The sequence below is a fragment of the Schistocerca americana genome, chromosome 2 (assembly GCF_021461395.2).
Source record: "Schistocerca americana isolate TAMUIC-IGC-003095 chromosome 2, iqSchAmer2.1, whole genome shotgun sequence".
Lineage (NCBI taxonomy): Eukaryota > Metazoa > Arthropoda > Insecta > Orthoptera > Acrididae > Schistocerca > Schistocerca americana.
The window spans coordinates 858,375,120-858,402,478 of record NC_060120.1 but is presented as its reverse complement, the minus strand read 5'-3'; the positions used below and the strand labels follow the sequence as shown (position 1 = coordinate 858,402,478).

At 43.1% G+C, this 27,359-nt stretch overlaps 1 protein-coding gene across 1 annotated transcript in view; it reads right to left on the bottom strand.

Moving 5' to 3' along the window:
• The window catches only part of LOC124594489 (suppressor of lurcher protein 1-like), a 207,058-nt gene that overhangs the window by 74,722 nt on the left and 104,977 nt on the right, over positions 1-27,359 (bottom strand). Inside the window, exon 4 of the mRNA XM_047132864.1 lies at positions 12,089-12,302. Coding sequence (XP_046988820.1) covers positions 12,089-12,302 — 214 coding nt within the window. The remainder of the gene's footprint in view (positions 1-12,088; positions 12,303-27,359) is intronic.

Here is a 27,359-nt window from a genome sequence, read left to right as displayed (position 1 = left end):
TACTTCTGTTTTAGTCGATGACTTTCCCTCTATTACTACAATCTGTAGCCTTTCTGACCGGAAATCACGAATCCAGTCGCACAATTGAGGAGACTCTTCGTAGGCACGCAGTTTGGTTAGAAGACGCTTGTGTGGAACGGTGCCGAAACCCTTCTGTCGATAGCGCTTGTTACTTTATTAGTGTAAAGAGCTAGTTGTGTTTCATAAGAACGATATTTTCTGAAACCATGCTGACTATGTGTCAATAAATCGTTTTCTTCGAGGTACTTCATAATGTTCGAATACAGTGTATGTTCCAAAACCCTACTGCAAATCGACGTTAGTGACATAGGCCTGTAATTCAGCGCATTACTCCTACTTCCCTTTTGGGTATTGGTGTGACGTGTGCAATTTTCCAGTCTTTATGTACGGATCTTTCTGTGAGCGAGTGGTTGTTTGTTATTGCTATATGTTGTTGTTGTTGTGGTCTTCAGTCCTGAGACTGGTTTGATGCAGCTCTCCGTGCTACTCTATCCTGTGCAAGCTTCTTCATCTCCCAGTACCTACTGCAACCTACATCCTTCTGAATCTGCTTAGTGTATTGATCTCTTGGTCTCCCTCTACGATTTTTACCCTCCACGCTGCCCTCCAATGCTAAATTGGTGATCCCTTGATGCCTCAAAACATGTCCTACCAACCGATCCCTTCTTCTAGTAAAGTTGTGCCGCAAACTTCTCTTCTCCCCAATCCTATTCAATACCTCCTCATTAGTTATGTGATCTACCCACCTTATCTTCAGCATTCTTCTGTAGCACCACATTTCGAAAGCTTCTATTCTCTTCTTGTCCAAACTGGTTATCGCCCATGTTTCACTTCCATACATGGCTACACTCCATACAAATACTTTCAGAAACGACTTCCTGACACTTAAATCTATACTCGATGTTAACAAATTTCTCTTCTTCAGAAACGATTTCCTTGCCATTGCCAGTCTACATTTTATATCCTCTCTACTTCGACCATCATCAGTTATTTTGCTCCCCAAATAGCAAAACTCCTTTACTACTTTAAGTGTCTCATTACCTAATCTAATACCCTCAGCATCACCCGATTTAGTTTGACTACATTCCATTATCCTCGTTTTGCTTTTGTTGATGTTCATCTTATATTCTCCTTTCAAGACACTGTCCATTCCGTTCAACTGCTCTTCCAAGTCCTTTGCTGTCTCTGACAGAATTACAATGTCATCGGCGAACCTCAAAGTTTTTATTTCTTCTCCATGAATTTTAATACCTACTCCGATTTTTTCTTTTGTTTCCTTTACTGTTTGCTCAATATACAGATTGAATAACATCGGGGAGAGGCTACAACCCTGTCTCACTCCTTTCCCAACCACTGCTTCCCTTTCATGCCCCTCGACTCCTATAACTGCCATCTGGTTTCTGTACAAATTGTAAATAGCCTTTCGCTCCCTGTATTTTACCCCTTCCACCTTCAGAATTTGAAAGAGAGTATTCCAGTTAACGTTGTCAAAAGCTTTCTCTAAGTCTACAAATGCTAGAAACGTAGGTTTGCCTTTTCTTAATCTTTCTTCTAAGATAAGCCGTAAGGTTAGTATTGCCTCACGTGTTCCAACATTTCTACGGAATCCAAACTGATCTTCCACGAGGTCCGCTTCTACCAGTTTTTCCATTCGTCTGTAAAGAATTCGCGTTAGTATTTTGCAGCTGTGACTTATTAAACTGATTGTTCGGTAATTTTCACATCTGTCAACACCTGCTTTCTTTGGGATTGGAATTATTATATTCTTCTTGAAGTCTGTGGGTATTTCGCCTGTCTCATACATCTTGCTCACCAGATGGTAGAGTTTTGTCATGACTGGCTCTCCCAAGGCCATCAGTAGTTCTAATGGAATGTTGTCTACTCCCGGGGCCTTGTTTCGACTCAGGTCTTTCAGTGCTCTGTCAAACTCTTCACGCAATATCTTATCTCCCATTTCATCTTCATCTACATCCTCTTTCATTTCCATAATATTGTCCTCAAGTACATCGCCCTTGTATAAACCCTCTATATACTCCTTCCACCTTTCTGCCTTCCCTTCTTTGCTTAGAACTGGGTTGCCATCTGAGCTCTTGATATTCGTACAAGTGGTTCTCTTCTCTCGAAAGGTCTCTTTAATTTTCCTGTAGGCAGTATCTATCTTACCCCTAGTGAGACAAGCCTCTACATCCTTACATTTGTCCTCTAGCCATCCCTGCTTAGTCATTTTGCACTTCCTGTCGATCTCATTTTTGAGACGTTTGTATTCCTTTTTGCCTGCTTCATTTACTGCATTTTTATATTTTCTCCTTTCATCAATTAAATTCAATATTTCTTCTGTTACCCAAGGATTTCTATTAGCCCTCGTCTTTTTACCTACTTGATCGTCTGCTGCCTTCACTACTTCATCCCTCAGAGCTACCCATTCTTCTTCTACTGTATTTCTTTCCCCCATTCCTGTCAATTGTTCCCTTATGCTCTCCATGAAACTCTGTACAACCTCTGGTTCTTTCAGTTTATCCAGGTCCCATCTCCTTAAATTCCCGCCTTTTTGCAGTTTCTTCAGTTTCAATCTGCAGTTCATAACCAATAGATTGTGGTCAGAATCCACATCTGCCCCTGGAAATGTCTTAGAATTTAAAACCTGGTTCCTAAATCTCTGTCTTACCATTATGTAATCTATCTGATACCTTTTAGTATCTCCAGGATTCTTCCAGGTATACAACCTTCTTTCATGATTCTTGAACCAAGTGTTAGCTATGATTAAGTTATGCTCTGTGCAAAATTCTACCAGGCGGCTTCCTCTTTCATTTCTTCCCTCTAATCCATATTCACCTACTATGTTTCCTTCTCTCCCTTTTCCTACTGACGAATTCCAGTCACCCATGACTATTAAATTTTCGTCTCCCTTCACTACCTGAATAATTTCTTTTATCTCGTCATACATTTCATCAATTTCTTCATCATCTGCAGAGCTAGTTGGCATATAAACTTGTACTATTGTAGTAGGCATGGGCTTTGTGTCTATCTTGGCCACAATAATGCGTTCACTATGCTGTTTGTAGTAGCTAACCCGCACTCCTATTTTTTTATTCATTATTAAACCTACTCCTGCATTACCCCTATTTGATTTTGTATTTATAACCCTGTAATCACCTGACCAAAAGTCTTGTTCCTCCTGCCACCGAACTTCACTAATTCCCACTATATCTAACTTTAACCTATCCATTTCCCTTTTTAAATTTTCTAACCTACCAGCCAGATTAAGGGATCTGACATTCCACGCTCCGATCCGTAGAATGCCAGTTTTCTTTCTCCTGATAACGACGTCCTCTTGAGTAGTCCCCGCCCGGAGATCCGAATGGGGGACTATTTTACCTCCGGAATATTTTACCCAAGAGGACGCCATCATCATTTAATCATACAGTAAAGCTGCATGTCCTCGGGAGAAATTACGGCTGTAGTTTCCCCTTGCTTTCAGCCGTTCGCAGTACCAGCACAGCAAGGCCGTTTTGGTTAATGTTACAAGGCCAGATCAGTCAATCATCCAGACTGTTGCCCCTGCAACTACTGAAAAGGCTGCTGCCCCTCTTCAGGAACCACGTGTTTGTCTGGCCTCTCAACAGATACCCCTCCGTTGTGGTTGCACCTACGGTACGGCTATCTGTATCGCTGAGGCACTCAAGCCTCCCCACCAACGGCAAGGTCCATGGTTCATGGGGGGTATTGCTATATATGGAGCTATTTTATCAACAGACTCTGAGAGGAACCTGATCGGTACACAATATGGACCGGAGGCCTTGCCTTTATTAAGTGATTTAAGCTGCTTCGTTACACCGAGGACATCTGTTTCTCATCTTGGCAGTTGTTCTTGTTTGGAATGTCTCCCATAGCATGGAGCTACTGCCAAAAGGCCTGTGTCCATGGCGTGGTGCATGTTTCGTTTAGCAATTAGATTGGATGACAGCGTATCCAGACACGACCGTCGACCCGGTGTAGCAAGAGGCATGATTCATATGACCAGGTGATAGGTTTCCACTGATCCAAATTCCAGTGTAGATTCCGTGCCAATTCCTATCGTAATCCATTAGTCCATAAGTACAAAAAAAATACGGACGTGTGTGTCTGTGTGTGTTTTCCACATCTGCTCCCAAACCACTGTACTGATTTTAGCCGAACTTCGTATACTTGTCCCTTACTGCCAAGTAAAAGTCGCTATGGGTGGAGGAACTACCTACCTTTCATAGCTCAGAAGATTCGACGTCATAGACAATGAGACGCGTGAGAAACTTCTGCATCATACATGACGATTAAATTTATCACTTCAGTGCTGCTAAGTGCATTTCGCAGCCAGATTTCACATACGGCGCTAAATGCTGCTACAAAAGTATATCATGGTATCACACACAGTTCAAAAGGCAGGGCTCACGCACACAGATGTGTGAAAAACTGCTGCATTGTGCATGACGTTTAAATTTATTACTTATTTCCTACTAAGTCTGTTCGCAACTCATTCCGCAGACACTGACCACATACGAATGTGGGAGCACCTACAAAATCATATCATAACATGACACACAGGATAAATGACGACATAAGCACTAAGAGAAGTGAAGAATTGCTGCATCATGTATGGCGTTTGAATTTATTACGTCTTTACTACTATAATCGGAACACATATCGCAGCGGGTATAAAGATATAGCACTAAATATATCTGCAAAATTACACTGAAGCCCCAAAGAAAGTGGTTTAGGCATCGTATTCAAATACAGAGATATGTAAACAGGCAGAATACGGCTCTGCGGTAGGCAACGCCTCTGTAAGACGACAAGTGTCTGGCGCAGTTGTTAGAACGGTTACTGTTGCTACAGTTGAAGGTTATCGAGATTTAAGTGAGTTTTAACGTAGTGTTACAGTCGGTGCACGAGCTATGGGACACATCTCCGAGGTAGCTATGAAGTGAGGATTTTCCCGTGCGACCGTTTCACGAGTGTACCGTGAATGTCAGGAGTCCGGTAAAACCTCAAATCTCCGACATCGCTACGGCCGGAAAAAGATCCTTCGAGAACGGGACCAACGACGACTGAAGAGAGACGTTCAACGTGACAGAAGTGCAACCCTTCCGCAAATTACTGCAGATTTCAATGCTGGGCCAAATGGCTCTGAGCACTATGGGACTTAACAGCTGTGGTCATCATTCCCCTAGAACTTAGAACTACTTAAACCTAACTAACCTAAGGACATCACACACATCCATGCCCGAGGCAGGATTCGAACCTGCGACCGTAGCAGTCGCGCGGTTCCGGACTGCGCGCCTAAAACCGCGAGACCACCGCGGCCGGCTCAATGCTGGGCCATCAACAACTGTAGGCGGATGAGCCATTCAACGAAACATCATCGGTATGGGCTTTCGGAGTCGAAGGCCCACTCGACCACCGTTGATGACTGCACGACACAAAAATTTATACTTCACCTGGGCTCATCAACACCGACAGTGGACTGTTGATGACTGGAAAGATGTTGCCTGGTTTGGCTAGTCTCCTTTCAAATTGTATCGAGCGGATGGACGTGTATGGGTATGGAGACAACCTCATGAATCCATGGACTCTGCATGTGAGCAGCGGACTGTTAAAGTTGGTGGAGGCTCTGTAATGGTGTGCGGCGTGTGTAGTTGGAGTGATACGTGACCCCTGATACGTCTAGATACGACTCTGACAGGTGACACGTATGTAAGCGTCCTGTCTGATCACATGCATTCATTCATGTCCATTGTGCATTGCGACAGACTTGGGAAATTGCAGGAGGACAAGGCGACAATCCACACGTCCATAAATGCTACAGAGTGGCTCCAGTAACACTCTTCTGAGTTTAAAAACTTCCGCTTGTCACCAAACTCCCTAGACATCAACATTGTTGATCATATCTGGGATGCCTGGCAACGTGCCGTCGTGAAGAGTTCTCCACCCCCTTGTCCTCTTGCTTATTTATGAACAGCCCTGCAGAATTCATTGTGTCAGTTCCCGCCAGCACTGCTTCAGGCAATAGTCGAGATCATGCTACGTCGTGTTGTGGCACTTCTGCGTGCTCGCAGGGGCCCTACACGATATTAGGCAGGTGCACCAGATTGTTTGGTTTTTCAGTTATATCATTGCACGATAAAAATTTCAAGAGATAATACGTCATAAACAATGAGATAAGTGAAAAAAATGCCGTATCAGGCTTGAAGTATTAATAAATTAATGCTTTACTACTAAGACACCCCTGCAGTCGAGTCAAGTTAAGGAAATCACTAATATCTGGCGGCGCTTTTAACAGCTTTCAACAGTAAAGTATGAACGGCTGTAGAGGAAACGATAGTCGTCTACACAGGTATCAAGGTGCGTGGCGGTACAGATGTTTACATAATCACATTGTAGACATGCGAACCAGCTGCGCCCAGCGTACAGAAACTCTTCGGGATCATGTTACTTAATTTGTGCATCACTTACATTTCTTTGTACTGTTGTTTCATAATATCATGGAAACGAAATTTATTCGATGGTTCATATAAAAGCAGTTTTTTTGTTATCGTTCCTAATAGAAAAATGGCAAATGAATATCTGGGAAAGCCAGGTCTGACAGCTAGTTGATGATATCGTTGAGACAGTATGGGGACTTGTAGAGGTCGTCTGCAGCTGGGCTCTAAGATCAACAAGGTGCGCTGAATGGTATAGTCAGAAACACCTGTGTCTGCACCAGCACTGCAGTCTGTCGTCTGGTCTACTACGGATCACCCGCCCAGCTTTACTTAGCGGAAAAGCCAACGACCTCCACGTTCTGTGATATGGCGTGGATTGCCAACACTTTGTTCCCATGCCCGTTGTTTCACCGTTATTCTACCATTTTCTACAGGCTATCATGAGAGTACCACGCGAAAAAGCCGCACTGCTTCGCCGTTTTCAATATGCTAGTTTTTAGGCTCCTAGCCATAGCAGTCTTCCCTTTGTCAAAGTTGCTTATATCACTGGATTTTCCCGACTGCTGTTCATATCGTCTTCTGAGTGATAACCCGTTCATCTTTGCTCCACACATATAGCTTCCTTACCGAGTCACGCTACCCTGACGGTACAAGGCGTCATTCCTTCTCGCGGCGGGTTGCGGTCCATAATGTTCTGACGCATCAGTGTGGGTGAGATCGTCACGCAAAACCTGGCCGACTAAAAGGTCTGGACCATCCGGTGGACTGGCGGATAATGCACACTGCGAAATCCCGAAGATTGGCTAAAATTTACAGACGCGAGAAATTTGGCACGGACTTCAATGCGAGATGCCTTTAATAGGTTCCACAACGAAACATTGTCTCGAAATTTGGTAGAAAATCCAAAGAAATTCTGGTCGTATGTAAAGTACACAAGCGGCAACACGCAGTCAATACCTTCGCTGCGCAGTGCCGATGGTACTGTTACCGACGACTGTGCCGCTAAAGCGGAGTTATTGAACGTAGTTTTCCGAAATCCCTTCACCAGGGAAGACGAATGGAATATTCCAGAATTTGAAACACAAACAGCTGCTAGCATGAGTTTCTTAGAAGAAGATACCTTAGGGGTTGCGAAGCAACTCAAATCGCTTGATACGGGCAAGTCTTCAGGTCCAGATTGTATACCGATTAGGTTCCTTTCAGATTACGCAGATACAATAGCTCCCTACTTAGCAATCATATACAACCGCTCGCTCACCGATAGATCTGTACCTGCAGATTGGAAAATTGCGCAGGTCGCACCAGTGTTTAAGAAGGGTAGTAGGAGTAATCCATCGAACTGCAGACCTATATCATTGACGTCGGTTTGCAGTAGGGTTTTGGAGCATATACTGTATTCAAACATTATGAATCACCTCGAAGGGAACGATCTATTGATACGTAATCAGCATGGTTTCAGAAAACATCGATCTTGTGCAACGCAGCTAGCTCTTTATTCAGCCGGCCGAAGTGGCCGTGCGGTTAAAGGCGCTGCAGTCTGGAACCGCAAGACCGCTACGGTCGCAGGTTCGAATCCTGCCTCGGGCATGGATGTTTGTGATGTCCTTAGGTTAGTTAGGTTTAACTAGTTCTAAGTTCTAGGGGACTAATGACCTCAGCAGTTGAGTCCCATAGTGCTCAGAGCCAGCCAGCTCTTTATTCGCACGAAGTAATGGCCGCTATCGACAGGGGATCTCAAGTTGATTCCGTATTTCTAGATTTCCGGAAAGCTTTTGACATCGTTCCTCACAAGCGACTTCTAATCAAGCTGCGAGCCTATGGGGTATCGTCTCAGTTGTGCGACTGGATTCGTGATTTCCTGTCAGGAAGGTCGCAGTTCGTAGTAATAGTGGGTAAATCATCGAGTAAAACTGAAGTGATATCAGGTGTTCCCCAGGGAAGCGTCCTGGGACCTCTGCTATTCGTGATCTATATAAATGACCTGGGTGACAATCTGAGCAGTTCTCTTAGGTTGTTCGCAGATGATGCTGTAATTTACCGTCTAGTAAGGTCATCCGAAGACCGGTATCAGTTGCAAAGCCATTTAGAAAAGATTGCTGTATGGTGTGGCAGGTGGCAGTTGACGCTAAATGACGAAAAGTGTGAGGTGATCCACATGAGTTCCAAAAGAAATCCGTTGGAATTCGATTACTCGATAAATAGTACAATTCTCAAGGCTGTCAATTCAACTAAGTACCTGGGTGTTAAAATTACGAACAACTTCAGTTGGAAAGACCACATAGATAATATTGTGCGGAAGGCGAGCCAAAGGTTGCGTTTCATTGGCAGGACACATCAAAATAAAATAAGAGAGCTCTAACAGAAAGGTTTAGGTGTTTGTTTTTCCCGCGCGCTGTTCGGGAATGGAATGGTAGAGAGATAGTATGATTGTGGTTCGATGAACGCTCCGCCAAGCACTTAAATGTGAATTGCAGAGTAGTCATGTAGATGTAGATGCAGATGTAGATATTTCATGATGGTGAAGGATGACTGGAATGGGAGATGGCGACTCCTCTAGTTATCGATAGAGGAAGGATAATCAGCGAATAAGCAGTAAGTAGAAGGTTATGTCCCGACGTTTCTGAAGTTGTATAGGTCAAAAAAAGAAACGACACACAATGAAAGAATTTGATGATTCATTCAAGATAAAGAGCTTCACAAATTGAGCCAAGTCAATAACGTGTTGGCCGCCTATGAAGGAAGTTATTCGGCTTGCCATTATTTGATATAGTTGTTTGATGTAATCCTGAGGGACGTTGTGACAGATCCTCTCCAATTGTTGCGTCAGATCGTCAAAATACCTTGACGGTTGGAGGGCCCCACACATAATGCTCCAAACGTTTTCAGTTGGGGAGGAATTCCGCGACCTTGCTTACCCAGGTAAAGTTTGGCAAGCACGAAGACAAGCAGTAGATACTCTCGCTGTGTGCGGGCGGGCGTTATACTGATGAAATATAAACCCAGGATGGCCGGCCGCAGTGGCCAAGCGGTTCTAGGCGCTTCAGTCTGGAACCGCGTGGCCGCTACGGTCGCAGTTTCGAATCCTGCCTCGGACATGGATGTGTGTGATCTCCTTAGGTTAGTTGGGTTTAAGTAGTTTTAAGTTTCGTCTCCATCTGCGGGAGACATCTTCTGAGGTCATCTGCCTATTGCCACTGAGGTGACCTCAGATGTTAAGTCCCATAGTGCTCAGAGCCATTTGAACCATTTGAAACCAGGATCAAATGCCATGATGGGAAACAAAACGGGGCGTGGAATACCGTTGACATACCGCTGCGCTGTAAGGGTGTGGCGGATGGCAACCAAAGCGGTCCTGCTATGAAAATAATGGGACCGCAAAGCATCACTCCTGGCTGTCGGACCGAATGGTTGGTGACTGTCAGGTTGGTATCTCACCACTGTCTGGGGCGTTCCAGACACGTCTTTGGACTGGAATCTCATTAATTGGAATAGAATTGTCCTGAGTTATATGTCCCGCTTCGAATGACCAGCGAAGAAGTGTCTGGAGACGCCCCAGACAGTAGCGGTATACCAACCCGATTGCCACCCGCCATATGGCCCGACAACCAGGAGAGGTCTGGGGCGTCGTTTCATGTCATAGCACGACCCTTTGGTTGTCATCTACGACATCCTTACAGCACAGCGATATGACACGGTATTCTACGCCCCGTTCTGTTGCCCTCCACATTTCAGCAAAGTAATGCTCGTTCGCTCGCGGCAAGAGCTTCTACTGTTTGTCTTCGTGCTTGTCGAAACCTACCTTGGGTAGCAGTGTCGCCGGACATCTCCCCATTTGACAACGTTTGGAGTATTATGGGTAGAACCCTCCAATCATCTCGGGATTTTTACGATCCAACCCGCCAGCTGGATGGAATTTGGGACAATATGTCTTAGGAGGACTTGCAACAACTTTATCAATCAATGCGAAGCCGAGTAATTGCTTACATAAGGGGCAGAGATGGACCAACACGTTATTGACTTGCTCAATATATGAAGCTCTTTCTTCTGAATAAAGCATCCAATTTTTTATGAAACTGTAAACATTTAATACAATGTAGGCTCTCACAGCCTGTGTTGTCTTCAGTTAAAACTTCCGGGCTGAGAGGCCGTAGTCGATGTATAAAATTTCCACCTAACGTTTCGTCTCCACCTGCGGGAGACATCTTCTGATGTCATCCGCCTATTGCCACTGAGGTACTCTCGCACTTATAGAGCGCATAGAGGTAATTAAACGGGTGGATGGGACGCTGGGCCACAAGGTACATAGAAAGAACACTCACACGGATCGATACCTCCACAAGGAATCAAACCATAATGCTAGGCAAAAAAACCTTGGTGGAGAGAGCCAACAGAATCTGCGAGCCGGCTTACTTACAAGATGAACTAAACCATTTACGGTCAGCCTTCATGAAAAACGGATATATCTGCAAGGAAATTGATCGACCACTCCATCAGAGAAGAAAAGATGCCAGAAGTCTAGAGCAACAACGGTCACCTACTGGAAACGTTGTCCTACCGTTCATTGATAAAGTCACGGACCGTACCGGGAAAGTTCTGGCCAAGTATGGGATCGAAACAATCTTCAGACCCACCAAGAAGATTAAGGAATATTTAAGAACTGCAGCTGTCCGAAGTGGCCGTGCGGTTCTAGGCGCTTCAGTCTGGAACCGCGAGACCGCTACAGTCGCAGGTTCGAATCCTGCCTCGGGCATGGATGTGTGTGATGTTCTTAGGTTAGCTAGGTTTAACTAGTTCTAAGTTCTAGGGGACTAATGACCTCAGAAGTTGAGTCCCATAGTGCTCAGAGCCATTTGAACCATTTAAGAACTGCACCTGGGGTATACAAAATTCCATGCAGTTGTGGAGAAGTGTATATTGGAACAACGAGAAGAACTGTAAACACCCGCTTAGCCGAACATAAAAGAAACTGTTGCTTAGGAAACATCGAAAAATCGGCCGTAGCTGAGCATGTTTTTCGAGATGGGAACCACGAAATTAAATTTAGTGAGACACGCGTTCTAGCGCTAACATCCCGTTATCATGAGCGCATGTATAGAGAAGCAATAGAGATTCGCAAACAGCATAACAATTTTAATAGAAAGAGGAAGTTTTAAAGTTAGACAAAATATGGTTGTCGACGTTACGCAAGCAGACTGATAATCGATTACTCTTAATCGAGAATGATGACGCCTCCCAAAGATAGGCATACCGTCGGCATCACGTGACGTATGGTGGTGCCCTCTATGCGTTCTATAAATGCGAGAGTGCCTGGAGCCTCAGTGGCAGTAGCCGGACGACCTCAGATGATGTCTCCCGCAGATGGAGACGAAACGTTAGGTGGAAATTTTATACATCGACCCCGGCCTCTCAGCCTGGAAGTTTTAACTGAAGACTGTAAACATTTGTTTGTTCGTACACATACATGTATCGATTTCTGTCCCATTCGGATAATTCCTTATTTGTGCGCCTTTTTTTAATATTTACTTTTTTCTTTTAGAGTGTATTTCAGTGCAAATATACATTGCGCTACGCAGAGGCGGGAATTTAGTTTGAAACTGTGGTACTGTACTTACGGTTGGACGCCCTCGACGTCGAAGTAGTGGAAGCGCAGCCGCACCCGCTGGGTGCCGGCGCCGTGGAAGAAGTAGTGGCACTCGGTGTCCCTGGGGTACAGCCCGGGGAAGTTGGGGCTGGTGACGTAGCCGCTTGTCGCCTCGCTGCTGTTGAAGGCGAAGCCGCACGGCCACTCCGACAGCTGCCGGCCGCCGCCACCCAGCACCCCGAAGTCTGCAACAGCCGACAGTGGACCGCTGCGAGAGCGCTGCTACATCAGCGCAGAGGATACAGTGGTGTCGGCATGGGCGAGTACTCCGCGATATTTGTTAAAGCCAGCTGAGAGTAACAAAAGTGGGATGTGAACGGAAAAAGAAAACAGCACAAGTGCGAGTAAGACTGGGGCTCTGACGATTCCGTACAAACTTAACTATCTGTATGTCGTGATTCTTGAGTTTCTCCCGGCGTATTTGATAATCAAAATATGCAAGGGTATGCTGCCGGTCTATAGTGTCCAACGGGCACAATATTTCGGCGATCAAACATGTCGCCATCATCAGGTGAACTGACGGACTGAGCTCCTGTGAACGTGCCGGCACGGAGATCCGTACGCTATGGCTGCTCAGAGGGAACTGGGTTCGGTCGCGGCGGCGGCCGATTTAAATACCCTCCGCCCGCGGCGCGCTCCCTCCGCCGTCCGCGCCCAGCGCCACGGTCGCGCGGTGGAACAGATTGCGACGGCGTCTGAGATGACGTCGGTGTGATGGATGGCTGCTCAGAGGGAACTGGGTTCGGTCGCGGCGGCGGCCGATTTAAATACCCTCCGCCCGCGGCGCGCTCCCTCCGACGTCCGCGCCCAGCGCCACGGTCGCAATCTGTTCCACCGCGCGACCGTGGCGCTGGGCGCGGACGGCGGAGGGAGCGCGCCGCGGGCGGAGGGTATTTAAATCGGCCGCCACCGCGACCGAACTCAGTTCCCTCTGAGCAGCCATAGCGTACGGATCCCGTGCCGGCACGTTCACAGGAGCTCAGTCCGTCAGTTCACCTGATGATGGCGACATGTTTGATCGCCGAAATATTGTGCCCGTTGGACACTATAGACCGGCAGCATACCCGTGGATATTTTGATTATCTGTATGTCCATTTTTTCACACTCTGTAAGACCATCTTTTCACAGGCGGTGTCGGGACCTCAGCTGTTCAGTACAGAATGTCAAATCAAACACCCTTCAGCCGTCTGAGTTTCCAAATTGTTATTTTGGCACTGAGCACTATGTGACTTAACACCTGAGGTCATCAGTCCCCTAGAACTCAGAACTCCTTAAACCTAACCAACCTAAGGACGTCACACACATCCATGCCTGAGGCAGGATTCGAACCTGCGACCGTAGCGGTCACGCGGTTCCAGACTGAAGCGCCTAGAACTGTTCGACCACACCAGCCGGCAAATTGTTATTTTATTAGGTTACCAGTTTCGGCGATGCATTATGCCATCACCTGCCGAGAAGGCAGGTGGTATTTGAAGTAATCACTATCTCAAAAATTTACGGATATGGTTTCTAATAACTTCTGTTTCAAAATCTATTTAACTGGTAACTGATTTCTGATAGCACTTTTGCTTAGTTTGATTTCACTCACTGATCACTGGTATGTAGTAAAGTAATGATACAATAAATTATTAAATACAGTACTGACAAGATTACCTTAATTTTCGAGAGTAACATTTCTAATTTCAGAAAACGATTGAGGAACAAAACATGAATGGCAACATTTGAAAATGGAATTCGAAAACATGTAAAACCTCATTTACAGGGGTGATTAGCTGCAAATGTCTGAAGAGTGTTTGAGAGGAACAACACTTCCCCCTACGCTAGAAGTTATTCCCTAATGTCTGTTAAAACATGTCCCACATTCCAGACTCTTTTTTTGTCAGTGTCTTCCATATGCTCCTTTCTTTGTCGATTCCGTGGAGAACCTCCTCTCTCCTTATTTTATTAGCACACTTAAATTTTCAACATCTTTCTACAGCACTACATTTCAAACTGTCTGATTCTCTTCTTTTCCGGTTATTCACTGCTATACAACGCTATGCTCCAAACGTACATTCTCTCAAATTTCGTCCACAAATTCCGTCCTATGTTTGACACATGTAGCATTCTGTTAGCGAGGTATTCTCTCTTTTCAATTGTTAGTTATCTTTTCATGTTCTTCTCACTTCATCTGTCGTCTGTTATTTGGTTTTAAGACTTCTCATGGTACCAAAATTTAATCAAGCCATCTACTTAATGGTCCTCAATTTTAATAACTTTCTCACTGGTGTCATTTCTGCTACTCCTAATTATTTTCACCTTTCTTCGATTTATTGTCAGTCATATTCTGTGGTGATTGCACTGTTCATTCTATTCTTCCTTCACCTCACTGCCATGGATATCCGTTCACTGTGAACTTAAATTTCACTACCGAAACATTTTTTTAAAATTCCCGTCATTGCTTACACATGTACCGGTTGAACAGTAGAGGAGAAAGACTGCTTGTCCATCTTACACTATTTTTAATTCGAAAACTTTTCTCTTTGTTTATTTCCTTTGTTCTCTTTTGGAACTTGCAGATTTCTAAATACCAGATCTTTCCCGATACCTTACTTCTAATTTTCTGAGCATTTCTTAGATCTTGCAGCATTTCACACTGTCAAATGCTTCTTTTCTGTCGACAAAATCTTGTGCTCGTAAGTTAAATATCCTAAAATCTTGCTACCACAATCAAATGCAACGTCGGAACAGCTTCTCTGGCGCTTTTATCTTTTCTAAAATCAAACTGATTGTCATCTGACACATCCTTTCCATTGTTCCATATATTATTGCAGTCAGCCACTTGGATGCATGTTTCTTTAAGCTCTGTATGCGGTATTTCTCACATGTACCTGCCGTTGCTATAACCAAATTGGGTGGACGACATGTTTCAGGAAGTCCCTTTATTTTAGAAGGCCCGAAGGACAGTTATATCACTTCCTTATCTGATATAAAACTCTGTTAAATTCTGACTCTAATACTGGGTCTCGTATGTACTCCTAATCGACTTAGATATCTTCTGTCGCATCTTCCTTTTCGAAGGGGGATTCAACGCGGTTAATTCCATCGAAAAAGTTTTCCCAGTGGAAGACACCGGGCTCTTATTCGGCAGGTGGTGGTTCGAATTCCGGCTCCGCAGCTCGTGGACTCGCGGTCGCGTTCTCGGTCTCGGGTTCGATCCCCGGTGGCTTCAGGGATTTTCACCTGCCTCGAAATGACTGGGTGTTTGTGTTGTCCTCATCATTTCATCATCATTCCTGAATGTGGCGAGTTTGGACTGAGCAAGGGTTGGGAATTTGTACGGGCGCTGATAACTGCGGAGTTGGGAGCCCCACAAACGAAACATTATCATCATCATCATCATCATCATCATCATCATAGAATTCCGGTGCAGCTGTGATTTCCTTCAAACGCTTAGTCAGAATGCAGTGTTCTCCTTCCCCAATCCGTCTGTGACCACGTGATCGTCTTTTTTTTTTTTTTTTTGGGTCATCAGTCTTCTGACTGGTTTGATGCGGCTCGCCACGAATTCCTCTCCCGTGCCAACCCCCTCATCTCAGAGTAGCACTTGCAACCCACATCTTCAATTATTTCCTGGATGTGTTCCAATTTGTGGTTTCATCTACCATTACTACCGTGTACAGATCCATCTAGTACCATGGAAGTAATTCTCTGATGTCTTAACAGATGTCATGTCATCCTGTACCTTCCTCTTATTAGCGTTTTCCACATAGTCCTTTCCTCTCCGATTCTGCGCCGAACCTCTTCATTCCTTATCAGTCTACCTAATTTTCAACATTCACCTGTTGTACTACATCTGAAATGCTTCGATTCTCTTCTGTTCAGGTTTTCTCACAGTCCATGCTTCACTACTACACAATGCTGTGCTCCAAAAGCAAAGGTTCTAGGCGCTTCAGTTTGGAACCGCGCGACCGATACGGTCGCAGGTTCGAATCCTGCCTCGGGCATGGATGTGTGTGATGTTCTTAGGTTAGTTAGGTTTAAGTAGTTCTAAGTTCTAGGGGACTGATGAACTCATATGTTAAGTCCCATAGTGCTCAGAGCCCTTTGAACCATTTGAACCAAAAGCACATTCTCAGAAATTTCTTCCTCAAATCAAGGCCTATGTTTGATATGGATACACTTATCTTGGCCAGAAATGCCCTATTTGCCATTGATAGTCTCCTTTTGTTGGCCTCCTTGTTCCGTCCGTCAATGGTTATTTTACCGCCTAGGTAGCAGACTTTCTTAACTTCATCTACTTCGTGACCATCAGTTCTGATGTTAAGTTTCTCGCTGTTCTCATTTCCGTTGCTTCCCATTACTTTCGTCTTTCTTCTCTCAATCCATATTCTGTACTCACTAGATTGTTCATTCCATGCAGCAAATCATGTAATTTTTCTTCACTTTCACTCAGGATAACAATGTCATCAGCGAATGTTATCATTGATATCCTTTCACCTTGAATTTTAATTAATTTCCTGAACCTTTCTTTTATTTCCATCACCGCTTCTTCAATGTACAGATTGAAGAGTAGGGGGGAAAGACTATGTCTACACCCTTTTTAATCCGAGCACTTCGTTCTTGGTCATCGACTTTTATTATTCCCTCTATGCTCTTGTACATTTTGTGTGTTAACCGTCTCTCCCTATACCTTACCCCTATTTTTCTCAGATTTTCGAACGTCTTGCACCACTTTACATTGTAGAACTCTTTTTCCAGGTCGATAAATCCTGCGAACGTGTTTTTTTTTCTTTCCTCTTGCTTCCATTATCAGCCACAACGTCAGAATAGCCTCTCGTGTGCCTTTAGCTTTTCTAAAGCCAAACTGATCGTCATCTACCGTTTGTGGGACGGTAAATCCTAGGCTTGTCCGCCTCGGTAGTCGCGGGACCAGCGCAGCTGCTTGCTAACCGAAGGGGACAGGTATCGATGGCCGGTCGGATCGGAGAATTTCACCGCTAGGAGACCGGGTGTTTTCCTTATCTTCGTATCATAATCACTGACTCAAAAGTCGCCTGAATGGCGTTACATAACTTCGTACCAGGGAACAAGTGTATATTCAGATCAGTCAAAATAATCTTTCACGTCGTCTTTCCAATGTTGAGATAGGAGTATGTGCAAGACCCCAAAGCCTTTAAATTTACAAAAAAAAAAACAACCTAGTATTCTTATATCTGCTGACAAATCAAATTGAAACGAGATGGGAAGTGGTAGGAGATATTTTTGGGGGTAAGTTCGTTTCCCGACAAGAGGAGGATATGTTTCGCTTACTTAACACTTGTTGTTCTGAATGTAGATATATGCACTGTATTATCTCGAGAAATAATTTCTACATAATCTACACCCTAAGAAAGAAACATGACACACCACGAAGAAATTATCCGAACAGGACGGAAATCGGTAGATGTATAGACAAACAAGTGATTACAATTTCAGAAAAATTGGTTGGCTCTTTAACCCCAATAATACGGCCTGTATCAAATGCTGAAATTCGCAAAGGCTTTATGCCGTCGTATCGAGATGTCCCCTGTTTACTTTCCTCGCCAGCTGCGCTTTCAAACTGCGCTACACCGTCACACATTCATCCATCGGCCGGCTAAGTTTACAGTTTTGCGTTGACGGTCGACACGTGCATGAATACCAGTTTGTGATCAAATTCCATAACAACTCCGTCGTGTGTCCGGTTTGAGTGACCAGTCTACTGATGGGTTTGATGCGGCCGTCAGTAGTTCCTCTCCTGTGCCGACCTTTTCATCTCAGAGTAGCAACTGCACACTAGGTCTTCAATTATCTGCTGGATGTATTCCAGTCTTTGTCTTCCTCTACAGTTTTTGCTTTCAAAACTCCCTCTAGTACCATTGAAGCTATTCTCTGATGTCTTAACAGATGTGCTACCATCTTGTCTCATTTTCGAGTCAATGTTTTCCATATATTCCTTTCCTTGCCGATTCTCTGGAGAACCTCCTCATTCCTTACTTTATCAGTCCATCTCATTATCAACATTCTTCTGTTGCACCAAATCTCAAATACTTCCGGCTACCCACTGTCGATGTTTCGCTACCACACAATGCTGTGCTCAAAACGTACATTCTCAGAAATTTCTTCCTCAGATTATGGCCTATATTTGCAACTAGTAGACCTCTCTTGGTCAATGCTGGTCGGCTTTTGATATCATCGTTGCTCCGCCCGTTATGCGTTATTTTGCTGCCTAGATAGCAGAATTCCTTAACTTCATCTACGTAGTGATCATCAATCCTGATGTTAAGTTTCTCGCTGTTCTCATTTGAGTTACTTCTCAATATTTTCGTCTTTCTTCGATTTACTGTCAATCCATATTCTGTACTCAGTTAACTGTTCATTCCATTCAACATATCCTACAATTCTTCTTCGCTTTCACCGAGGATAGCAATGTCATCAGAACATCTTATCAATGATAGATATTCTTTCTCCCTGAATTTTAATCCCTCCCTCGAACCTTTCTTCTGTTTCCCTCATTGCTTCCTCGATTCAATGAAGGAGGCAGAATCAGCAGTGATCAACGGCATAGGGATGAGAAAGCAGTGAGAACCACTGCATTAAAGACACACAGGACATGAGGCCTGTATCTCTAAAAGTATCATGATGATCTCTCCAATGGCAAAAGATTCCGGAATAAATCCCCATTCGGATCTCCGGGAGTGGATTGCCAAGGAAGAGGTGACCATGAGAAAAAGACTGAATAACCAACGAAACGATAACGTTCCACTAGCCGGGACGTGGGATGCTAGATGTTTGAACATCCCGCTAGAAACACTGAAAAGGGAAATGTTAAGGCTCTATCTAGATAAAGGGGACGTCAGAAAACTGAAATGGAAAAAAGACAAGGATTTCTGGTCAAACGAGTATAGGGTAATGTCAACAACAGCGGAAAATAATATAGCAAGAGTACGATTCGTTATGAATAGGAAGGTAGGGCAGAGAATGTGTTACCGTGAACATTTCAGTGATAGGGTTATTCTCATCAGAATCGACAGCAAATCAGCACCGACAACGATACTTCAGGTATATATGCCGACGTCGCAAGCCGAAGATGAAGAGATAAAGTATATGAGGCTATCGAAAGGTGATTCAGTATGTAAAGGGAGATGGAATATAATAGTCACGGGAGACTGGAATGCATTTGTAGGGGAAGGATTGGAAGAAAGGGTTAGGGAGAATTTGGGGTTGGTAGTAGAAACGAAAGAGGAGAAAAACTAATCATGTTCAGACATAAATGTCAGTTAGTATCAGCGAATACTCTGTTCAAGAATAACAAGTGGAGGTACACTTGGAAACGGCCGGAAGATACGGTGAGATTTCAGTTACATTATGTCATGGCCAGGCAGAGATTCCGAAATAAAATATTGGATTCAAAGGCGTACCCAAGACAAGATATAAACTCAGATCACAATTTAGTAATGATATAGAGTAGGCTGAAGTTCAAGACAGTAGTCAGGAAGAAATATTGCGCAAAGAAGTGGGAGGTGGAAGTATTAAAAAATGAAGAGATACGTTTGAAGTTCTCTGAGGCTATAGACACCGCGATAGTGAATGGCTCTGTAGGCAGTACAGTTGAAGAGGAATGGACATCTCTAAAGAGGGCAATCACAGAAATTGGAAAGAAAACCATAGGTACAAGGAAGACAACTGCGAAGAAACCATGGATAACATATGATATATTTCAGCTGAACGATGAACGAAGGAAATACCAAAATGTTGAAGGAAATTCAAGAGTACAGAAATAAAAGTCATTTAGTACCTAAGTAAATAGGAAGTTCAAGGAAGCTAAGGCAAAATGTCTGCAAGAAAAATGTGAAGAAACTGAAAAAGATATCATTATCGAAAGAATGGATTCATCATAAGATAGGGATGTAGTCTTTCACCCTTAACGTTTTTAGCCGCCTAATCTACAGGGTGTCTGGAAAGTAACTACCTTTTATAAAATTGCTGCAGAAGTTTTGATATCGATCAACTCATAATGGAAATAATGTGTACAAATAATTCATTAAAGACGTTTGGATTTCTACATTCAGTGTGCGGACATGCGTCCGCTGGTCACGATTTATTATTGCCATATGAACTACGGTACAGCTGCAAACATCTGACTACCAGGCCAAACTTGCGCTCCAAGCAGGGCATTTTTTCCATCTCCAACTGGCACTGAAAGACTGTGATAGCAGAATGGAGAATGAGGTGTCGAAGTTGTGTTGGCACGAAGAGTGGCCTCGACCATTTAATTACAGCCTCTCGAATGACAAAGCGGTATTCGATGTGCGAAGTTTTATCAGTCGACACAATTGCCATGATGGGGTGGTGGAAAAGACACAATGTCGTCGGAAAGTGACCGCGTGGAATCATAGTCACAAATGTTATCAGGCCTTTCATCCTGCGTGGCATAATGATCGCAGAACGGTACTTGAGGGTGCTTTAAAATTATGTTTGGCCCACAATATCTGCATGGGACAACATTGAAGACATTTTTAAGAAGATGGCGCACTATCTCACTTTGCAAATGACGCGCATGGGTGGTTGGATTAGGAGTTTCCAGGGCATTGGCTGTGAAGACGCGGATCTCTTGAGTGACCTACAAGAAGTCCAAACCTGACACGAGGTGTATCGGACAAAACTTCGCACGATGAAGGAATAGGAAGCACTGATTCGGGACATCACCAGCAATATTCCAGGCGACTTCCTCCAGAAGACTGGATTCCATACCCAGCCGATTGAGGCGTATGGCCAATGTCATAGACGCCTACATTGAAAAGCTTGCATCCACATTCTTATATAACATTGTATGAATAAGATTAATTTGAATAAAATAACGTTGTAAACGAAAAATTTATTCGCCTTTTTCAATACCTAGTTACAGTCATCTTGTGTATGGATGATGCTGGGTAATCCCCAGGCAAAGGAGCAATGCAAGAAGCGGAAACATGCGGATTTACCATCGCGCACAGAGGTGAACATCCAGCTATCATCGGTCTCGGTGTGGTGCGGAAAGATTATGGTCGTAAGGGGCAAACTGCAACAGCACGATACTACCCAAGTCTCCTGCCGATTTTACGGGAAGTTGTCGAAAAGATGTTTTGTGGGAAGCTGTCCAAAGGAGTGTCCCTGCCCAGCGACAACACTCAAGCACTGGGCACAATCGGACATGCTTCGTCTTAGGTCTACCAAATTGAGCCCATGCCCGTAGTCGCAGTGTGACTTCTTCGTCTTCTCTCCTCAGAAGAAAACCGTTGAATCGCTGGCACTTTCAGAATGGCGACGAGGTGATTTTCAAAGTGGACCATTTCCTGAAAAGCCAAAATGCAGAATTCTACAAAGAAGGTCTCCACCAACTCATGCTCGCTGGGATTAATGTGTCGCATTGAAGGGTGAATATCTGAAGAATGTGAATTTGAAGGTCAATGAAGAGAAAGTAGAGAGTATAGTAGTAAGAAGGGTAAATATAGAAGCGAAGGGAACTTTGGAGGTAGGAACACGGTGTTAAGAAGACTTGGTCCTTCGAATACGTAAGAAGCGTTGTTAAATGGAATCTTGAGACGCGCACGAGGTTCTGAACCGTCTAAAGTTTGCAGAGAGATGCATGTTTTCAATTAATTCAGGGGACAGTCTATAGCTTGATACACTTTTCAGATCTTCACCTCTAGGCAAACGTGTATCAGAAATTTAATATATCTTTTTATTCCATGTTTCAACAGTAGGACTCATTTCTTATGTGGTGATTCCAAGGTACAACATGGCCAAGTGCCTGAGAACAAACATTCGACTGAAATTTAAATGCGTTGCAATCGAGAAAATCTTGTCAGTACCATAGTTAATAGTCTTCCTGTTGCATTAATACTCTAAAACACACCAATGACCAGTAAGTAACATCAAATTAAGCAGAATTGTTGTCAAATACCAGTTACAAGTTCAGTACGTTTGGAAACAGGAGATACCGGCAGTTAACACAATTTACGTTCTCAAGACAGGTAAATCTGTTAAGAGAGTAAAGAAACTCTATTCATTGGAAGTATCACATGTTCCATGGTAAAACACCTTCTATTTCGAGAAAAAAGATGTAGCACGACTGACGCAATATGGCTTAACAGTCTACATGTTATACAAACAGCTCGGAAAATATATAACATTTTACAACTGTTGATATTCATCATCAATGAAAAAATCCGCAACAGTTGTAAAAATTATTTAATTAAAAAGGAAAGCACAACCCGGTTTCAGAATTTGTGTCTCATCTTTAGGTGCATCTGCAAAGTTATTTGTCAACAATAACTCCTATCCATATTGTTAATATATTTTTCGAGTCATCAGTCTTCTGACTGGTTTGATACGGCTCCCCACTAATTGTTTTCCTGTGTCAACCGCTTCATCTCAGAATTACAATTGCAAACTACGTCCCCAATTATTTGTTGTCTTCTCTATAGTTTCTACCCTCTATAGCTCCCTCAAGTACCATCGAAATTTCTCTGTCATGTGTTAACAGATGTCCTACCAATCTGTCCCTTCTTATCGTCAGTGTTTTCCGTATATTGTTGTTCCTTTCCTTGACGATTCTCCAGAGAACCTTCTCATTTCTTACATTATCAGAGCACCTAATTTTAAACATTTTCCTGTAACACCACAACCCCGATGCTTCGATTCTCTTTTTTTCTGGTTTTCCCACAGTCCATATTTCACTGACATACATTGCTGTACTCCAAGCGTACATTCTCAGAAATTTCTTCTGTTAACATAAGAAAAGATAAACAGAACTAATAGAATTTCTTAAATATAAAAAACCTTTACGTACATTAAAATGTTAGTCCGTCAAGGAACCATAACTGAGATTAAAACAGGTTAAAATTTGTTAAAACAGTGCATTCCTGGAACATGGAATGAAGCAGGATATACTTTTGAATCCCTGTCAGCCAGAAAGCCTGTCGCAGAGGAGCACCTACAAATAAGGACAAAGGTCATCAATTAAACGTGCGGAGTCACCGTTAAATGAAATAAAATATAAAGTGTTAACGACCCAACTTTCCAATCACCACTACAAAACTCAAAACAGTCCGGACTTAAGGAAGTGCCATAGATTAGCCCGCAAGAAGCCAGACTGCCTATCTACTTTCATACGGATTCATGTGTAGCACGCCCTTAAAACCAGATCGTTTTAAGTTTTGTAATGAAGATTTGGGATGTTGGTCCTTAATACTTTAAATTTGATTCCATTTAACGGTGATTCCGCTCTTTTAATTGCGACCTTCGTTTTGTATCTAGGGTCTCCTCTGAGACAGGCTTTCTGGCTGGCCTAGGATTTAAAAGGATATCCTTTTTCATGCTGTGTGCCAGGGATACACTGTTTTAACAGATTTTAAGCTCAGTTATGCATCCTTTAGGGATTCACATTTTAATATAAGTACATTTTTTTCTAAGAATTTCTCTCGGCTCTGTTTAGCTTGTCTTATTTTAACAACGTGGGTAGCTGTTATAATCGATTTATAATTTTGCAAATGCACCTGAAGATGAGACACAGGCCCTGAAACCGGTTGTGATTTTCTTCTTAAATAAATAACTTTTACAACTGTAGCGGATTTTGTCATTGATGATGACATAGCATATTACTCACTACAAAATTCTGTACCTGAATAATTAATTATATATTTCAAATACCTGTACTATATTACACAGCACTTAAATGTGTAGAATGCGAAATATTTGCAAAACACAATCTTATGTCTAACAACAACAACAAAAATTGTAAAAAATGGCGGAACTGCTTATGGCTGTTTCTACTGCGCATTCTTTCGTGTGATTTTAAAGTCAGCCACTAGACTGAGGTACCGAAAAAAAACTCTTGTCTTCCTAGCTACAATATCATCTAGGGCCAACAGTCTCCCTTACTGTTCGACAGTAAAAATGTTAACGATAACAACTAATCTCCATATTTACAAGAAAAGTTTGTGACGGTGTCACGGACATTGAGAAAGATCCTGGGTAAGAAACTTACTACCTCTCAAAGCAATTTGTCAAGAAAAACGTTTCGAAATGTGTTTGAGCGCGGAATTCACACGACATAAAACACAGAAACTGATACAAGACTATGTGCCGGATGTGACAGCAATAGTAAGGAGGAGGAGATTTGAATGAGTTGGACATTTTGAGAAGAGTTTCCTAATAAGAGAGCTGCAGGCGAAACCATAAGGAAGGTGAGACACAAATACTGGAATGATTTGCTCGGAAACACATTACAAAATAAACGACAAAAGAATTCTCTTTTCAGCAAGAGGGATGAAAAAATATTACAAACTGTACAGACGTTCGAATTCTAGTGTTCAAAACTGAAATGTTACTCGATCTGTGACGGTATTTGTTGGTGGAAGAGAATAGACAACAAATAAATTAACGATGTTTGAAAAACAGAGGGTTTGATTTCAGCTGAGCGATCCCCATATAGAAAATAAAGAAATCCTTACAATATTTATTCAAAAAGTTTCATTGCCGAGTTATGGTCTTCAAAACAGTGATCTTCACCAGGACGTTTTTCTTCCTGTCGGTAGTTGGCTTTCCAGAAGATACTCAAAACGTCCATCTCCAGCCTGCGGACACGAACACATTTCCTCACAACATCCCACAGTTAGAAGCCAAAGGGATTCCATGTCAGGCACTGGGACGAATACAGCAATGGTTTTAAACCACGCCACAAACAGAAATAGATACGGTTCAAGTTAGGTTGTGGAGGAAAAGTAGTTGGGCCACGTCTATCTACTCGTCGATCAGAAAACACTCTGTGCACCAGCGAGCCGTACGACTGAATTATGCAAGGTTATAAAATGTAAGAAGTGAGATCCTTGACAAATGCTTAATTTTTGTACGATTTCCCCCTAAGTCTATTTACAAATACGAGGGCGTTGAATACGTAATGGAACAAATTTTTTTCTGAAACCAGGTTGGTTTTGTCAGGATTATAACACACCATATTATTCACCACTCTTTGGTTATAAAAACTTACTTTTCATGGTAAACTTCGTTCAATGGAATGGCCTTACACCACCTTACTGAGAAGGCCTTTGTGCATGTATAACAACACTCTACTGCCCGATGTCGGACGCAGTGTCCTCCCCATCATCCACGTACGCTCCCCACAGAGTGCATATTTCACTGAGCGAAACAGATGGAAGTCTTCCGTCAGGCGGCGAGAAACCTAGCTGTAAGACGGCTTTGAAATCCCCAAGTGATGGACGGGTGTGTCAGCACTACCAACAGAGACGTCCAACTGAGCAGCCAGGTGTCTGATTGTGATCCGTAGATCACCTCGAATTAGAGTGTCCGCACGTTCCAACATTACAGCTGTATGCGGACATCCGGCTTGCGGAAGATCGGACAGGTTTGCCCGACCTTGTTGCGATAATGACAAACGCGTCACCCAACGACTCACCACCTATTGTTCGCTACCAGATCACCGTAGAGGCGTAGACATTCTGAAAGAGCCTGTGAATACCTGCGAAGCTCTGATTTTCCGGGCGCACCCCCGAATCCTCCCGCGGTCAGAAAAATGGTTTCGAATCCTCCCAAGCCCGCAAGGGTCTGAAAAACGATGAGACCGAATCCTCCCTTTTGAAGCAGGTAGCAGTTCTAAACGTTATGAATACTCCAAGCAGACAAAGGAAAGCATATGAATTTACAGTCGAAGATGTAAAAATTTTTCGCGTGTTTGTGAGTATGTTTAAAAGTTTTATCTTTTATCTAATTTAGATATTTATGTTTAGAAACTGGAATCATTTATAGCCTTGATTTCTTCATAATTAACTTATTAAAATAGCAAATCATGATTTTGCAACACATATTCTATCTCAGTGTTCATTTTATGAATTACGGTTACATTTCCAGCAAGTCTATACATACAACAAATTGATAATTGTCCGCTGTCACTGCGTTAATGTTTTAAGTTTTGCAGAGTCACAAAATATGATCACTTTTTTCTCGGTGTTATTTTCTAATAAACACTTTGTCCCGTCTGTGGTTTCCACATTCAGCGTATTGATAACATCATGAACATCTGCAGCATTCGTGGGCAGTTGTGGCAGAATTTTGCGCCTAGCATTGTAAGTATATTTGCGAAAATTGTTGACATCTCTCTCAGTTATATCTTGTGTATCTTTTCGTTGTAACCTCTGGTAAATGAAATTTGACGGTCTCTCACAATTATCTTCTATGGTTTTTCTCTTTAGGTCAGAAATGATTTCTTGCCTCTGAATTTTGTTCTGAGGCATTTCTTCATGATTGTGCTGTTCTTGACACTCCACGACATTCAGCGCCTCAATAGAAATACTTTTAACGAAACTTCTGCAGACATTAATGTATCACGTCTATCACGCTAGACCATCTTTCAGCAGTTTTTGAGAACCGAACGTGTTACCTTTCAAAACCAACATTTTCCTTCCCTTCCTACTTACTGAAACTGTAAGCTCGTCTGAGGACATGTTCACTCTACAAAGATCTGCTGCGAACTGTGAAGTGGCCGCAGGCAGCTGTGCTCATTAGCGCACACAATACTCTGTCAAACTGCTTACCTACCTGGTTTAGGGAGGATTCGGGGCTGCGTCCGATTTACCTCCCACCTTATAACAGTCTCTGATTGGAACGCACATCTATTACAGACGCAGTTTTGATGACTACGTATAGTGCCGCCACCTATGTGAAATTCATGGAAGTATAGGGGGTGAAGCGAGAATATTCCAAGACGTCCCACAACTAATTGCGCCTATTTTTCAACGGAAATTGGCCTAGAAAAAAATCTGTTGCTCTGCTTATTGAACGCACCTCGTACATGAGGTCCAGCTAATCCATCACCAATGGTAACAGCTCACATGTTGAACGTAAATGACACTTGCTGGAGATATGGAACAACTGCAAGTGGGATTTCATGTGCCCTTAGACGCTGATCTTGAATGTTTATAATGCCATCACGTGTGAACTGAGCTTCATATGTCTACAGGTGTACCGGTATGAAATGAGCGTTTTTTATGAAAATGAACACTAATTTTGAATTGAAAAGTAAAAACATTTTATTCAAAGTACTCACCATTGCTTTCTATACATTTTGACCACCTTTCTGGAAATTTGTGGACACCACGCCAATAGAAATGTTCGTCTTTTGAAGCAAACCAATCAGACACCCAATTTTCGATTTCTTCAGAGGAATGGAAGTGTTCCTCGGC